Source organism: Syngnathus scovelli, chromosome 3 (assembly GCF_024217435.2).
Source record: "Syngnathus scovelli strain Florida chromosome 3, RoL_Ssco_1.2, whole genome shotgun sequence".
In the NCBI taxonomy this organism is placed as follows: Eukaryota; Metazoa; Chordata; class Actinopteri; order Syngnathiformes; family Syngnathidae; genus Syngnathus; species Syngnathus scovelli.
This window is the reverse complement of record NC_090849.1, coordinates 10,862,058-10,880,352: the sequence shown is the minus strand read 5'-3', so window position 1 is coordinate 10,880,352 and position 18,295 is coordinate 10,862,058. Positions and strand designations below refer to the sequence as shown.

General features: G+C 38.3%; 1 protein-coding gene across 2 annotated transcripts; it reads left to right on the top strand.

Annotated features, from left to right (window-relative positions):
• Positions 1 to 325: 325 nt before the first annotated feature.
• On the top strand, positions 326 to 10,068 carry LOC125965750 (golgin subfamily A member 7). Of its 2 annotated transcripts, XM_049716588.2 has the most exons (7): positions 326 to 464; positions 1,114 to 1,239; positions 2,145 to 2,186; positions 3,268 to 3,420; positions 4,153 to 4,254; positions 5,213 to 5,265; positions 9,382 to 10,068. In XM_049716588.2, exons 1-6 carry the CDS (start codon positions 456 to 458, stop codon positions 5,252 to 5,254), a joined length of 474 nt encoding a protein of 157 aa, XP_049572545.1. In that variant the 5' UTR covers positions 326 to 455; the 3' UTR covers positions 5,255 to 5,265; positions 9,382 to 10,068. The 2 variants fall into 2 exon arrangements, with proteins under 2 accessions (XP_049572545.1, XP_049572546.1); XM_049716589.2 differs by lacking the exon at positions 2,145 to 2,186.
• Positions 10,069 to 18,295: the final 8,227 nt, after the last annotated feature.

Sequence of the window (18,295 nt, the reverse complement as noted above, 5' to 3'; positions counted from 1 at the left end):
TGATTGCTGTCTTAATTTACTCACAAATTTACATATTCCATGTAAAATCTGGGCCTGTTTGATTCAAAGCTGATACTTGCGCTTTCTATCTAAAGGAAGAAACATTTAATTGTATCTGTAATCATTAAATAATACTCTTCATACAAATATGGTTAAATTGGGTAATTGGTGCATGTGTGGATATTTTCGGTGACGTCATAGATTATAGAATCATCTCTTGAGTCCCGTGCTTGAATGATTCTCGTCCATATGATAAATTAAATTGAAATAGCATTTCTGTAGTTTTTTTTTTTTTTTTTTTTTTTTTTGATTGAAGTTACCGTCCCACGCCAATGCAAACTCCCGTACCGCCGCGTATCTAGGAACATTCGTTATGTTGCATACGTTCCCACACGGAAAACTGTATCAAGTGTACAGATTACCGCATAGAAAACGGAAGATAGGCAGAAGACAATATGGCAGAGGTGGGTGAGGCAATGTTGTTAAATGCATACTTTTACGTTCGTTGGTCTGATATTTTTCGTAACAATCGCCGGGATATTACCATTAAACGGATCGGCTGTATTCAGAAACCGACCAATTTTACCGATATATTTTATCAGTGTAGAATTTTTCAATGTAGAGAAAAAGACGTGTTTTATTTCAACCATATTTGCAGTTCAAGTGTTTTCTTTTCTTGTAAACAATGGATCTGAGCTGGCCGAACGGGGCATTAGATGACCATTTTGTCTTGGTTTCGTCATCAACTATATAAAAGATATTTTATTTAAACGGCCCGAGCAGTTGTGTTATCGTTTGCGAGTCGCTGCATTTTGATGCCATCGGCGAGAATTATGACGGCAACCTTACTACAACAGATGTGCAGACATTTTAATAGTCTTATTAGCTGCCAAAGAACAATCTCAACAATTTTGCAAAACCGTTTGATTATTGTTGTGACTGTAGGTATGTTTCATTTACGTTAAATCACTGTAGCACTGTAATGTTTACACAACAATAACGTTGTAAAAACTGGAGCAATGACGAAAGTAATGTGTAAAAAAATGTGTTGTTATGAATATTTCATTAAGTGATGCATTTATTATTTGAAATTTCCATCTCATTTTTTCACAGACTCATAGTTTACATCCCATTAGGCAGCAGGCTGCAATTGCTGCTAAAGTCTTTATACAGAGGGATTATACTAATGGCACTGTATGTCAATTTCAAACCAAGTTCCCTTCTGAGCTGGAGACCAGGGTAAGAGGAGCTGCCTTTATGTGTCTGATTGTTTTCTAAACATTATCCTCCTGCGATGCAGGTCTTCTCCAAGTAACTAATTGTCCTCACCATGATGGCTAAAAAAACTACACTTGTAATAAGCGTCATTATCACTCGAGGCGGACTAAAAGTAGAAGCAAGTTAAATACAACAGATGAAGTCAATGTTAATTGCTAAAATAATCTAGTTCCAAACACCAGCATAAATACACTTTTCGCAGAAGTCTGGTTGAATTGATGTCCGCCAGCTGTGAACAGCAAATTATTGGGTAAATTAATACTTGATCCAAAATGAGGTTACCACCCAGGACACAAATTTAGACAAATACATTACATGTTACTAATTAGTAGCATAGTGGTCGACTGGCTGGTGACCAGTCCAGGATTTACTCCCAACGTATTGAATCTAATAATAAAAAACTCTTTGCTGAAAAGGTATGCTTGATGATCAATAAAATATCACATTTTATTCCTTTGGTCAGTGACACAAATATGTTTTGAATTCTGACTTTAAATATGAAAAAGGATGAATCAAGTCTAATTAGGTCAAATTCACTCTGAAGAAACGCTACAGGGGTTTAAATATGTGATTGTAGTCGTATTTTTTAGCATTGTAGGGATTTCTTGTGCTCATCTTTTCTAACTAAAGCCCCTATTCCACTGTTCAACAAATACTTGTGGGGGTTTTAGAAGGGAGTAAGGATTCATTCAAGGTTGCAAATGTTCGGCATACGTTTACCTGTATTTTTCTTGTCACATTTTAAATATGCTCAAAATTTAGTTGCGACAAGAAAAAGGACTGAAACATTTGGTGTATATTTGCGACCTTGAACGAACCCTGTTGATCCCTGACGTGAACACTCATCTTGCTACCTTTGCCAACAGCCGCAACTGTTTGCCCCTCAGTGGGATTGCGGTGCAGTGAAGGTAACAAAAAAGTACCAGTTTGATTTTTTATAGCTGTCAGGTATTGTATTCATGTCTTGGATGAGGTCAAGCATGAAGAGTGGTTGTGTGTAACAATCTTGGCTGGAAACAGGTCATCGTGACCAAACAGGAGCTATGCAGTATCAAAGAGAGCAAGTGACATCTTGACAGCGAAATTGCAGCACACAAGAAGAGTTATTGACTCAAATCAAATACCGTTGACTTATGGACTTTGTGAAACTTTTCTAAGGTTACTGTTTCATTGTCTTGACATTTCTAATAAGAAAAATATCCTCCTCACTTGTAATCTTGTCGGAATGCTAAATATCAGGTCCAAAATGTGATGGACAGATGCCCTGGCAAAGAATACTTGTTTGAATCAGCGTCTCTGAGTTGGAAAATAGAGGAAGAACAAAGCATGTAGCGAATGCGTCTTAGACCACTGATGTCTGGGGCCTGTTGCCACATTCCTCAGGCACACGGGAGCAGAACTTTGGAAAGTTGTCAGAAAAGCAAGATTCCCTCTGCTGCCTGCTTGTCTGGTCTGAAGGTTCTTTCTTTGCCCAGTAACACAAGAGCGATTTCAAAATCAGTTCTGGACAGCCCTGTGCTGTTAGTCTAATATCGACATCTGCGTCGAGAAGCCCATTTAAATGTCAGCTAGTCATGGCAAGGTTTATAATTGAGCAGCCTACAGACAGAGTAACTGAGATTTAAAGCTACTTATTTTAGTCAATAAGACTGGAACATTCTGGATTTTTACAGTGTGTTTTCACTTAACAGTCTCTTGATAGGTGATGACATTCAAAGAACACATTGTTAGGGCATCTTAGCCTTTCTGTGATGTTTTAAAACATCATTCAGTCCAGCTAACGAAAGTCATTGTTTCAAAACTGAGTAATGATGTGCGGGATTAGCATCTTTGACAACGCGAAGCCGGCGTATGTTCAAGACAGCGAACCAAAAGTATAAGGTTACAATCTGTTATTTTATAGGATGTAAATTGTTACTGCTTTCCATATCATTTTCTAGTCTTCATATTTTTGTTATGTGTTCCTCCCCCCCAAATGATGTGTTAAAGATGGACAAACAGCAGTTTGAGGAGACAGTGCGGACTCTAAATAACCTCTATGCTGAGGCAGAGAAACTTGGAAGCCACTCATACATTGAAGGTTGTCTGGCCTGCCTGACAGCTTATACCGTGTTCTTGTGTATGGAGACGCATTATGAAAAGGTGAGTGAAAAAAAAGGTGACATAAAGAGCAACCACTAGCCATTTCTACACTTGACACTTTAGCCAGCTTTGTCGCCCACACCCCTGTGTGTCAGGTACTAAACACGAAAGGCTTAGGTGGAAACAAGTTTACATTTTCAACATTTCACTTTGACCAACTCAATCTACCTTGGTTGATATTATGATCAGTACAGCCCCCCCACCCCCCCACCCCCAGTTATTGAAAAATCAAATGACTTTAGAGTGGTTCTCTTAAGCTGGAGTTCCTTCACACATTTTAAGTTAAATAGCATTTATGTATTATTTTCTTTGCAAAACAACATCTGAATGTTTGAAATTAACACAGTTTGTATACAGATGCAATGTTTGGTTTCAGTCACCCAGCATAGTGTGTCTGACAGCATTCGAATTTGTACGACACTTCTATATAATTTGAAGTTTTTACAAACCACTGTATAATGTAATTCTAGAATCTGTATTGTTAGAAGTTTTTACAAACCACTGCGTCTTGAGCACAACACATTATGTTACATGTGAAACAACAATAGAACTCATTTTTACATTTGCTCTTCAGCTTCAAAGCTTTATTTAACTTTTGAGGGAAACTTGTTGATATTTCTAATGATCACCTTATCTTTTCTTGAATTCTAATTTCTTAAACATCTTTTTCACATTTTTTCAACTGTGAGCAATGTGCAGTGTTTTAAATTGTCTTCTGTGTTCTCTTTAAAGGTTTTAAAAAAGATTGCAAAGTATGTGCAGGAGCAGAATGACAAGGTGTATGCACCCAGAGGTCTCTTGCTCACCGACCCAATCGAAAGAGGCCTCCGAGTCGTATCCTTTTACTTCTTCAGTGTCAATACGAGTTGAGACGAAACACTCCGTTTGTTTTCCTCCTTGGTTGAAATATTTTTCCAGCCACTTCAAAATGATTGGCTAAGACTGAACTAACGGATACATAGCCCAAAACAAAGGCTGCAGTCATCAACTTAATCTCCTATTCATAACTATTAATAAATCAGGAGCTTACATGACAAAACAAATATATATTCACGCCAATAAATTGGTAATGATTTAATATGGATAGCAAAAAATAAATAAGTAAATAAAAGATGCCTTTCGGAAATATGTTTGACATTGCAATCACCCAGTTGCGGTTAACTTGAGGACGTTACTGTTTTTTTTCCTGAATATAAATTATAAAAAGCTTTAGTGTCTGCAATTTACAAGAAACCCAGCACTGTATAGGGGTGTCAAGTAAAAAGCACAAAACAAAATTTGTTTGTAGTCCATAGCAGCTGCATAAAATTATTGGCTTTAGGTGCATGTGTTGGGGAATTCAGACTGAGACAACATTCTAATTAAATGGAACTGAGCGGCAATAGGAGATTAGGGATAACAAAAATATAACTGAAATTGTTCTCAGCTGAGCTTTGTAACTACCCTTGCCGCTGAGTTTATTGGGCCGAGAGTGTTCTGGATTATTTCGCCAACGCCAAGGAGCTGCTATGCTGTGTTTGGCAAAGGCGTCCTATTGGAGTTTGACAAGAATGTATCACCTGAACACTTCAACATCAACAAAAGAATTGCCAGATCATCATCTAGCAACATTAGCCCTCAAAAATCAGTCAGTTGTGCAGTTCGTCCTTCCAAAATAGTTGGAGAATAGAAATGAGTCTATGCAATGTTTTTATAACTGCTCAACTTGAGTGACACTAGCAATTGTGAGATATTTTGTTTCATTAAAGCCAAAAGTCGTTAAAATGCCTTTTCTTGACTATTTTTGTTCGAGATCGAGGTCACTATCTTTGAAGAGAGAAGCCTGACTAGATAGAAATTTCCAAGGTGAGTGTCAAACATTTGGTATTTTTACGAGAACAACTACAAATTACAGTATTGGTCTTAACTCATTGACACAAGGGACCAAATGTTATCCACTTTTTATTTTGGCATTTTCTCATTAAAGTTTGGCAGTATATTCAAATTAAATCTGATATTTTATAATTCTATAGTCATTCACGTGACAGTAACTCAAAACAAATGCAGAAGTAGTGTAACATGATGAATTAAGAAAAAAAATAGTACTGTAATAATACAACAACTACGTTCAGAAAACAACAACCAGTTATGAAGTTAGTTTCTAGATCACATTTTTGAAGTTTTTGCCCAGACACGCACTATTTCCCTACCTTTTTCCTAATAGCTATCAAATCTTTCCCAGATGGATTTATGAAAGAAATCATCTGGCATAGCGGGTTAAGGTAATCCTTGTTCAAAAAGTAATACCTTCAGTGATCAAGCGCACATAACCCAGACGGAGCCTTCAGCCACACACAAACAGGCTTAAGTCTCCTCATCTGCTTGTACTTGGAGTGAACTGTTTCATAATCATGGGGTTCGCTTCCATTAAAGCATTAAAAGGATCATTCTTCCTAGTTTATGACATTCGCATAGCTGCTGCTCAGTGGCTTGTCACTTCATTGAGGACTGTCAATATATATGCAAATTAAGCTCACTGAGAGCACCAGTCGGGAGTGTGAGCCAAGCCAAGCAGCTAAAGTGTTGAAATGTCATTTCAACACACAAGAATTCGTTCCGTATTTATGTCTCAGCCGTGACCGAATAATTATCGTGTGTTAGTCAAAATTGCTCTTTTCCTTTTTGTCAGCAGTATATCTTATAAAGAGTATCATAATATTTGCCTTTCTGTGAAATTGGACATACTAAGAGCACTTACAAAGTTTACCATGATTTTTTTTTGGACATTAGAGCACTTAGCCTTTCATAGGTGTGGAGAATATACCGTATTTTTCGGACTAAAGGTTGCTCTGGCGTACAAGTCGCATCAGACATAAAATGCACAATAAAGGGGAAAAAAACATGTATAAGTCGCACCGGAGTTTAAGCTGCATTTTGGGGGAAATTCATTTGACAAAATCCAGCACCAAGTACAGACATGAACCAGCAAAAACAGGTTAAACGATACGGTATGCTAACGTGACATAAACACAAACGAGGAGCTGAGAACGGGCCTGACGTAACATTAACAGTTATTCAAATAACTATAACATAAATAATACGTTTATCAAACCATCTGTGTCACTCCAAATCATTGAATCCATCGATCGAATTCTTCATCCTTTCTGTAAACAACGCCGCGTGTGTGCCACGCCGCTGACGTCGGACTCGTCGTCAGTTACAGTTCAAATTATTCCACAGACCCATATAACAATGTATCCAAATCATTAAATCCATCGATCAAATTCTTCATCCTTTATGTAAACAACGGCGCGTGTGCGGCGCGTGCGCGGCGCATGTGCAGCGCATGTGCAGCGCGTGTGCAGCGCGCCGCTGACGTCTGACTCGTCGTCAGTTGCAGTTCAAATTATTCCACAGGCCCATTTAACAATATATAAACTATATATCAAATAACAATCATATAAACAACAATTTTATCGAACCATCCGTGTCACTCCAAATCATTAAATCCATCGGAATCTTCGTCTTGTGTCACTTAAAAAAAACAAAAAAAAAAAAAAAAAACACCTGTTGACTACAAGCGCCGCTGACGTCAGACTACCCATCCATCCATTTTCTGAACCGCTTAATCCCCACGGGGGTCGCGGGCGTGCTGGAGCCTATCCCAGCCGTCATCGGGCAGTAGGCGGGGGACACCCTGAACCGGTTGCCAGCCAATCGCAGGGCACACGGAGACAAACAACCATTCGCACTCACACCTAGGGACAATTTGGAGTGATCAATCGGCCTACCAAGCATGTTTTGGGGATGTGGGAGGAAACCGGAGTGCCCGGAGAAAACCCACGCGGGCTCGGGGAGAACATGCAAACTCCGCACAGGGAGGGCCGGAGGTGGAATCGAAACCGCACCCTCGTAACTGTGAGGCGGACGTGCTACCCAGTGCGCCACCGAGCCGCCTGACGTCAGACTAGATGTTCCAAATAAATGTAATATAAACAACAATTTTAATGAACCATCCGTGTCACCCCAAATCATTAAATCCATCAGAATCTTCATCCGCTGTGTCACTTAAAAAAAACAAAATAAACAGCTGTTCACTCCGGAACTACGTGCGCCGCTGACGTCAGCCTCGTCGTCAGCCTTGTCGTCAGTTGCGGCTCCAATGATTCCACAGATCTACGTATATAACTATATTGTAGCGTTACCAAAGTACCAGGCAAGACGTGGGTTTGGTAACCGGCTCTTTATTTCACAAAACAAGAGCTCAACATACGAGTCAACACAGTGCTATAAGCAAGCACTCTGGATTGCTCTTCCTGTCCCGTCCCCCCTGCTGCCTTCACGGCCTTGCTAGACAATTGGAAACTACTGAAGTCTAACAACATAGACGTTGCTACGCTAAATAAACTATATATCAAATAACTATAACATAAATAACAAGTTTAAAGAACCATCTGTGTCACTCCAAATCATAAAATCTCCTGATCAGTGAATGGAACTCATTGTCAGCGAGGCTCCAATTATACCACAGCCATAGTGCGCCCTCATGCGGTTTAAAGTGAAAATAACATGTGAAGTGATCAACTATACTAGTAAGTCAGTAATGTGTTAATGATCAAGTAAAAATTTGTGAATAATTACATATATAAGTCGCTCCTGAGTATAAGTCCCCCCCCACCCAAACTATGAAAAAAAACCGCGATTTGTAGTCCGAAAAATACAGTACTTACACCCCCCCATTGCAATCAGAAGAAAATAGGCCCCAAACCGGTGATGTTATTTTGTTTGTGGTTTACCTCATGAAAGCTCAAGAAGAGCAAGTGACTTGGCAAGTCAACACAAACTCAATCATTCTACAATGGTGTTCCAAATATGAGGGGTAGTTTGGCTGAGAAATCATAATCCGCCACTGAACGTGCTCATTCCGTCTTGCGCCTTCCCATCACTGACACTTGTGATTTGTTTTACATGTGAATTCATTGGAGACAACAAAATAAAACTGTCAACCGCAGACAGCTTTTCAATATCTGCTGATTTGTGTCTCTGGCATCATGTGCTTTGCTTCAAGAGTGCATCGCCTGTTGTAAATAGTTTGCATCTTTGCCACAGCAATTTTGCTCACTCCACCATTTGTCCCGACTGGACCCCGCTGTTTGCGGGGAATAGGAATGGCCTAGAATAGCAAAAATCTGTAAATAATTGAAGCTTGTTATAAGTGCTATGAATTTCAGGGGCTCTGTGAAAAATGGGGGATATGTCCCGCTTATTTTGGTAATAATTTTAATCATAATTACTCAAACAATTGTTTATTTTTGATACATAAGAAATCTTTTTAATATGTAGACAAATTTCTTTGAGACATTAATTTTATGTAAGTTGCTTATGGACCAAACTAATTTAAATGTACATTTTTTAAAGCAATGCAAATGTTGACTGGATATATGCATAAAAAAATGTACGGTTATGCCAATTTTGTAATGGTAGAGTGTAATCAAAATTGTAGTTGAATTTCGATGAATTGCGCAGCCCTAGATAGTCTGTACAGGCAAACACCTTCATTTACAACCTTTATTCGTTTTTCACACAAGGTAAGTAGGGCTTGACCAACCTTTTTATACAATGTTGTGTGTACTTGACTGTTGACTGAAGAAAGAACAACTGAGGTAAAGGAGGAAAAGCCACACGTGTCTGCTACTTTGATCCTGAGTCGCCCTCACATGGTTGCAACACACTCAGACATACCCACTCATCCGTAACCAGCATGAAAGGAGCATGTTACTGCATGTTCTTCGACCTGTTTTACCAAATGTGGGGGGTTGGTCGGGCATAAGCGTATTATTCAACTACAAAATTGTGGCCAGTGTAAATGCTGATTGGTGAGTAACTCTCAGCAAACACTAGCCACACTGACTGGTGGGTAAACAACAAATAAAGTAAATGTAAATGCTAGCGTGAACTCATTTTGTCATCTTGTGTTTCTAGGAGCTGCTTTCTGAAGAGAGCTTCTGTGTCAATCCCCCCAAACTACACACAAGGACCCGGCACACTTGTACTCTCCTGCGTCTCAACAATCTGCTTTCTTAATCACATGCTGCCCTAAAATGACAGTATTCAACATATTGTTTGCTGTTTAGCAGTCAACGCCACTCAAAAGCATCGCTTGAAAACTCTGTGACAATACAAGATTCCCCAATTAGCACTAATTCTCTTCAGCCAATGACAAATGAGCTTTTATTTGGTTTAGACCAGAATTACAAATCCTATTTGAACAATGAGGCCAAAACCAGCAGACGTGACTTATTTATTTTTTCTATGATGCTGAAAGTCTGCTATCCATTTTGTTTTGCTGAACATTTTTATGGTTACTTTTTTTGTAATCTCTCCAAGGATAACTGACATGCTGATTGTTGTCAGACTCAGACATTCCAATTGCACTGCCATGGTTGTTTGTAATCGAAATATTTTCTTTTTAAATGCCTTGTTTCATAAGTTGAAGTTCTGTGAATGCACAGTGCTTGTGGTCTGTTCATAATGTGCATGAAATATTATTAAGGCTTTTATCATTTGCATACCGTGCCTTGCAAAGTGTTTGGTGATGTCTAATGGGCGTCATTCGTTTGGTGTTTATTTCTGTCCTCTGCTATGTAATGTAAAAACTGTTTGATGATTGCCTGTTTTGTTGTTATTTTTGTTACTATTAATGATTAGCTTAGTTTTAGCCCTAAACCAAACCTATGTTATCATTATTGTCATTATTATTATCCATCCATCTGTTTTCTATACCGCTTTGTCCCCACGGGGGTCACGGGCGTGCTGGAGCCTATCCCAGCGGTCATCAGGCAGTAGGTGGAGGACACCCTGAACCAGTTGCCAGCCAATCATAGGGCACACAGAGATGAACAACCATCCGCACTCGCACTCACACCTAGGGGCAATTTGGAGTGCTCAATCGGGCTACCAAGCATGTTTTGGGGATGTGGGAGGAAACTGGAGTACCCTGAGAAAACCCACGCGGGCACGGGGAGAACATGCAAACTCCACACGGCGAGGGTTGGAGGTGGAATCGAACCGGCACCCTCCTAACTGTGAGGCGGACATCCTGACCACCCATTATTATTATTATTATTATTATTATTTTATTATTATTTGTTTCCCAAACAGTACACTAAAAAGCCAAGCTTAAAGATCTCAATTGAGGTTAGATGTTTGACACATTTATGAGATCACCTTCTAATTTTAGAGCTAACCTGAATTAAATTAGAGAATAATGGATATTACTTTTGTGTTTCTATACTATTGATGTTACTTTATCTAAAGTGGTATATTTAGTGCTGACATGTAATCAGTAATACTTTATTGCCCTCCCCAAATAGAAAAGGTCATTATTGTTTATTGCTGAAGATAAGTTATTAACTTGCATTCCTGAACAGAAAAACATCTTTTAAGGGTTGGTAGTTATGCTTGATTGATTTCTGACTTCTTGGAAAACTCTAGTGAGCTGGCTCAAATATTGGTTGAAAAAAGATGCATTCAGTCTGGAATTCCTCATTCCTTTTCAAAATGGTAAATCGCCAAAAGGGGTGGTCTAATTGATTCGGTAGACACTGTATCTGAATGTATGACTTCATCCATATTTGATTTTTTCTGTAATATAATTAAAAAAATAGACTTTAGAAATTTACAGTTTTACTTTATTTACGTGAGGTTTCGTTATGTACCTGATTTTTTTTTATTGACGTTTAGAGGTTATCTTAAAATGTATACATATTTTACCCTTTTTAATTCTCTTTATGTTGATCATATATCTTGAATAACTGAAATATGCGACAGGTTTCTGATTAGACATTGATAAGAGGTAACAACTTGTTTTGGTAGTCACTATCCCGAAAATAAGAAGACAGTACCGTATGCATATTAATACAGAATGGTTGGTTCAGATTCGGGGCTACTTTGGTGACTGGTGGTCTTGACTGCAGAGGAACATCTGTTGGATTTTTGAATTTCAATTTGGAATTACAAGAATATGCAGAAAGATTGTGTAATTCTCTGACTTCTTAATTTAATTTTATTGTCCTGAGATTGGCTTCAGTGATGGCCATGCTTGAAAACAGCTATGCAATGTTATGACATAAGCACAAGCATGTTGTCCCTTACAGTGAATGGAATTTTATTATGAAGTAAAATCCACCATTTTACAGTATTCAATCCAAAATTACTCTGCTTTACCTTACTTTGTCGGGGAACTCATGGTATAGCAGGCAAATTTTTTATGCATGTATTTTTGATTCAATGTTGACAGTTGATTGTTGTACTTTAGCTCCTGCTTTCCCCTTTGCTCCCTCCCCTCTCTTTTCCTCTGTTTCTTTTTCCCTTCCCTTCTTAAACCCAACTAGGTAATATTCTCAGAGAACCATGACAAAGCCACAACTGCTGCAGTTTTGAGACCTCATCTGTTTGAATTTGTCACGTGGCTAACTGTTTGTGTCTGTGGGTTTCCAAATATTTGCAGTGACGAAGTGATGTTTGTTATTACTTGCACAGATTATTTAAAGTCATTGCTATAAATTGCTAATCCAACACTTGTTTACACATCTAAACTTTATGGTTAGTATTGTTGTAAGGTTACTTCTTAAATAAATGTAAAATAAAAAAACATTTCTGTGCTTCATTTATTGCAGCTGGTGTTCACCCCTGGTAACCTGTGGATTATCTCGATTTGTAGGTTGTGCTTCACTTTACAGCTTGATAACGACCCTACTATATTATGACACAAGAAATATTCTTCAATGGCCAATATTTTTTGCCTTACACGGAAAAACAAGTGATGTTGACTCTACGGTAGGGGTGTCAAACATTTTTTGACTGAAAATGATGGTGGTAAGTGTGAATGGTTCTTTGCAAATGTCAGTTTGGAAAGGTTCCAGTTTGTGATGGGAAAATAAAGCAGAAAAAAAGGTAGAACCTACTATATTATGATACTAGAAATATTCTTCAATGGCCAATATTTTTTGCCTTACACACAAACAAGTGAAAAACATCTCTACGGTTTCAGATGTTAGTGATTTTAATGGTCTCCTGAAAATGATGATGGTAAGTGTGAATAGTTCTTTGCAAATGTCAGCTTGCAAAGGTTCCAGTTAGTGATGTGAAAATAAAGCAGAAAAAAAAAGGCAGAACTTTACATTGTTGATTGTGCTACACAATTTGATGTCGCTTTTCTTACATTTTGCCAAAAAAAGGGTGTTTTACAGAAACTCTGAAAACAACTGTTAATGCCAATTGAAAAGGGAAAAATAATTTTTCGCACCCCACCGCTAAAACCACATTCTGATAAAAACCATCACAATTATTGCAACACTGAACAGAAATCTTCACTGCCTTTCCTCCCAGTTACAATGATAATTTAGCAGTGAAAAAACTTACGATCACTCTCTCCTGCTACATGAACTGAAAACTCGAGGCCGGAAGACCCCTAATTTACACCACATGGAGATTTGACATAAAAAAAGTAGCTGGCGGGAACTGGGCCTATTTTGTGCCAAATATTTACTTACTGTATCCTATATACAATACAGCACGCGGTCACAACTCTCACTGGCTGCACTGAACCAGATGTGAGAGGCACTTAAAAACAAACCTATCTTACTAGATGGCGACATCAGGTCTGATTGCTAACACACAACCTGAAATATATACATTAACATTGTCATATTGTTTTACAACCAAGGAGAGAAAGAATGATGCTCTTTTAATATGTCGTGTAAATTTTGTTTTTTGGTTTGCCAGTTAGTCCAGTGGTGCAGAATGCAGGTTGAAATCAGACGTTACTCTGTAACTCTAAATTATCTTAATTATGTCGTTTTGGCTCGCATCACATTTAGTCCTTGAAGTCTAAATGCACTAAATATGGTGGCCTCGAAGAATGAAAAAGAAGACTGTAGAAAATGTTTAACTTAAAGTCAATTACTGAGTTATAGAATTCGTTCTTTTAACTGGACACCAACATAATGAGCAGAACCACTAGCCAATTTAAATTATAAACATCGACGCTCTAATTTAGTCTTTGCTTGGGATTTCATTAACTGAAATCAAGCCCAAAATAAATATTGCCACAGTGACGTGCGTAGTTAAACGTCTCCTTTTTTGACCTACTGTCCCATTTTGAGTCCTGCAGTCTTTCTCAGGGAGAGAGGTGGGACACACCTTGGTCTGGTCATCACTACCATGACTACCTTGTATTTGCATGCAGCACATTCCACTAAATACAGGTATCGTTTAGACCAGTGTTTCCCAACCTTTTTTCATTCACGGCACACCTTTTCATTGGGAAAAATCTCGAGGCACACCACCAACAAAAATCTGTTAAGTGTTACACCAGCATTTATATTAAAATCAGTTATATTACAACAAAAGACGTAAAGTTCTATTCCTATATAAGTATGGAGAGTCGAATAATTGAATGAAAATAAATACTAAATATTCTTTAAATTGTGTTTCTTTTGTAAATGAAAGTGACAGTTTTTGAAAAAAAGATTTTAGACAGTGTAAGTAATAAACTATTGAAAGTGATTGTGATCAAAATCCAAAAGAATCAATATGGCTTTGTTTACTGTTTTAGACTAGCTCTATAAAATATTGCGACATTAAGAACAAAGTCACTTTTAAAGACGCTCTGCTGTTCTGACAGCGGCTGAGTGGCTATCACAGTCGAGGTCTCTCGACTTGACTGTGTATTTTACGTTGGTAAAAAATGAACAATCCAGGTTCTCCCGTTGAACTACATATTCTGATTTCCATCGGACCAGAAACGCACCACAGCCGTCATAGTGTCACTGTTAAAAAGCACACAGCAACTAGTGATGTGCATTCCTATTATTTTAAGTGAACTGAATCTTTAGAATCAGTTCATTCAAAAGATTCGTTCAAATGAATCGTTAAACGAATCGAAAGTTCTTACCTAGCAAGAGCCCGTGTCATTATCCAGTCGGCTATTTTGATCTGGAAGCTCGTGGTCGTCTGCACTGTTTTGTACTAGTGATGTGCCTAATAACAGGCCACTTTATTAGAGAAATATCATGGTCAAAGGTCACAGGTGTCAAGTTTTAGTCCTCAGGGCCACGTTCCAACATGTTTTCCAACAGTCCTTCGTTAAGTGCACCTGCGTGAAAAGTTTTTGGTCATTTTCACGGTCTACAGGAGCTAAAACCTTTCACGCAGGTGCACTTAACGAGGGAATCACACGTTAACCATTAGGTACACCGCCATTTTCAAGTGTGGGTTTCCAAATTTTTGCAGTGACTAAGTGATGTTTATGTTATTACTTGCAGAGATTATTTAAAGTCATTGCTATAAATTGCTAGTCCAGTACTTGTTTTCACATCTAAACTTTATGGTTAGTATTGTTGTAAGGTTACTTCTTAAATAAATGTAAAATAAAAAAACATTTCTGTGCTTCATTTATTGCAGCTGGTGTTCACCCCCGGTAACCTGTGGATTATCTTGATTTGTAGGTTGTACTTTACTTTACAGCTTGATAACGACCCTACTATATTATGACACAAGAAATATTCTTCAATGGCCAAAAATGCCTTACACAGATAAACAAGTGATGTTGACTCTCTATGGCAGGTGACCACTAGCTTCCAGATCAAAATAGCCGTCTGGACAATGACACGGGTTCTTGCTAGGTAAGAACTTGGTTCGATCCCAGGTGTGAGAATGTACATAAATATGCTTTATTGTGCAATTAACCCTGTATTTATTTATTCTTTTTTTTTTTTTTACCTCGTGTAGTGTACCTATTGAAGTGTCCATGAGGTGTACCTACACATATTGTCATATAAAGCAGTTAACCAAATGTCTGATTTGTATGTTTTAATTGGCGAATACAAAAACAAGGAATAAAACACCAGACAAGTTTTAACATAAATGTTTATTTGAAAATAATAATATTAAAAGTAAATTTCAAACCAGCAATCTAATGTGAAATTGCAGTGGATATATTGGATAACAATATTTAGGCGTATATATATGCATACACATTATTTAAAAACTACTACAAGTGTTCTAAAATCAAGATTACCCAAAGTGAAGCATAATCTCCCCGTTGTTGCATAACGGCGCATCCCTTCATGCAATAAAGATAGTGAAGGAATGAGGTCGAAATACAAAAAGTCCTGCCTAGCTACAAAAACAGATATGCTCAAACTTCATTGAATAAAGTACATAAGCAGACAAGTATATTCACATATTAAATAAATAAAAGAAACATTTTAAGCATATAATTATACCTACACACCAAATCAATAAAGAAGATATAACTAGACATTTTTGATAAGTGGTGATGAGAAAGGTTTTTATAACTTTATGATCTGATATATATTTCTGAGCACTTTGAAATAACAAATGACTTTTGATATATTGCCTAAATAGCTTAATGACCCTTAAGGAACTGTGGAATGCATGCCTGATGTTTTTTCTCTAAATCATGGACACGGCCAGAGTCGTCTTGACCGTTCACTACTTGATTGTATCTTATGTTTTGACTAATGCTAGACGCCAGTTTTTGATTACTACTGAACGCTCTGCACAGAGGGAAATATTTTGCCTAACAAAGAAAGAATGAGGTACAACAGTATATGTCCAAGATTGGAGAAGAATGTTCACAGGAAGGTCACGTGGAGATAAAACCAGCTGGTGCCAGAGGGAGCCAGCCAAGGACTCGGCCAAAGATGATCGCCAAGGCCGAAAGACGGGATGGAAGACAACAGCCCCCACACACACCGAATCGCCCATAACCAGCACCCACTCCCATGGCGAACTTGCCCCACCCCAAAGACTCATCACCCATCAATCTCGGCCCACAATGCGCAACTTAATATAAGCTGATCAAAGAACCTTGAACATTGCCTTTTTGAATGGAGACTTTCTGCTCTTGAAGGGCCCAGCGTTGTATTGTACTTTCCTGAAAACAGAGCTTTTTGAACAATAATTGTGATTGAACTCAACCAACCTGTGTAAGTCTAATTTCTGCTTCAGTGTCTTAGCATTTTCCTAAATCTGAAGAAATCAAAAGAGCACGCAGTGAGTAAACTGGATAACAGGTGATTGGCAATGGCTTTTGCCGTGAGGCGCAGATAACGCGCTCCCTAAATTGTGGACAAAATCCAGCAATAGCCTTTAGCTTGGAGAAAACGTGCATAAAAGAAGTGGTGTTTCAGTGAGTGGTTCTTTATTTCCTTGGCAAATCGTAAATCGACATTCTGGCTTACATAGTTCACGCCAGGAGACGCAACACGTTCACTGACTGATCCGTTGATGCACGGGAAGGCAGTTCACCCATTGACTCGTTCGCGAACGGGAAAGTCAGGATTCATTCCCTCACTGATCCGTTCTCGCGATGAACTGGAAATGCAAATCACTCACTCACTGACTCGTTTACTCAGATCCGTTCAGTTGGTGAACGGGAAATGCAATTGACGACTCGTTCGTGAACGAGAAGTTACGTCATTTTCTTCTTCCTTTTGATTTACGGCGAGGTGGCACCAGCTTCAATGCGCATTACCGGCACCTACTGGTTGAAGTCATATGAACTGAAAAACACTCGTTCATTGAAAAAGAAAATCGTTCGTTTGAACGAATCGTTCACTCACGAGCCAACACTAACAGCAACACACACATAAACTGAGTATGTGCCGATGCCACAACATGAAATCTCAAGATTCTCCAATTTTTCACGCATGCACGATTAGCAAGTGGCTTACCAGGCCTTGCGCGAACTGACCTGTGGTTTGGCGATCCTGTTTACAATGCGCTCGGTATTTAATGTTGTACAATTTCCCACGGCACAGCTGAAGATCTCTCACGGCACACCAGTGTGCCGCGGCACACTGGTTGGGAAACACTGGTTTAGACTATAGTCAATATAGCAGCATATATATATATATATATATATATATATATATATATATATATATATATATATATATATATATATATATATATATATATATATATATATATATATATATATATATCCATCCATCCATTTTCTATTCCGCTTGTCCCCATGGGGGTTGCGGGCGTGTTGGAACCTATCCCAGCAGTCATCGGGCAGTAGGCGGGGGACACCCTGAACTGGTTGCCAGCCAATCCCAGGGTACACAGAGACAAACAACCATCTGCACTCGCTCACACACCTAGGGGCGATTTGGAGTGCTCAATCGGCCTACCAAGCATGTTTTTGGGATGTGGGAGGAAACCGGAGTGCCTAGAGAAAACCCACACAGACACAAGGAGAATATGCAAAACCCACAGAGGAAGTGTCGGAGGTGGAATCGAACCTACACTCCCCTGACTGTGAGACGGGCGTGCTAACCAGTGTCACACCGAGACGCACTACATGATTAATTAATTTAATTTATGATTGGTGACCCCTGCTTTAGAAACATTTGAAAGTTCTGTATAGAATTTAAGCGGTTCTGGTGATAAATGAATATATGTGTATTGGCAGTAATATTTAAACTCGAACGTTTTGCATTGTTGTATTGAACTAGATTTAGACTTAGACTCAACTTTATTAATCCCTTGGGATTACTCCTTCAGGGAAATTCAAGCAATGTTCGAAAGTATGTATATGGCCGTATATTGATCTCACCTCAAGAGTCCTGTCATTTAGAATTGGTTAGTTAAAAGGTATTATTTTCATTTATATTCATTTATTCGATTAAATAATTGGTTCATGGAGGTATTATACCAATAATAAAATATTAGCCTAAATTGTTTGTGTATAAATTGCTTTATTTTTATGATCAGATATTCAACTAACAATAATGTTAGTGTTCAGATTTAAATTTGGTGAAATTGTATGATTATAATGAACTCCTTTACACACACA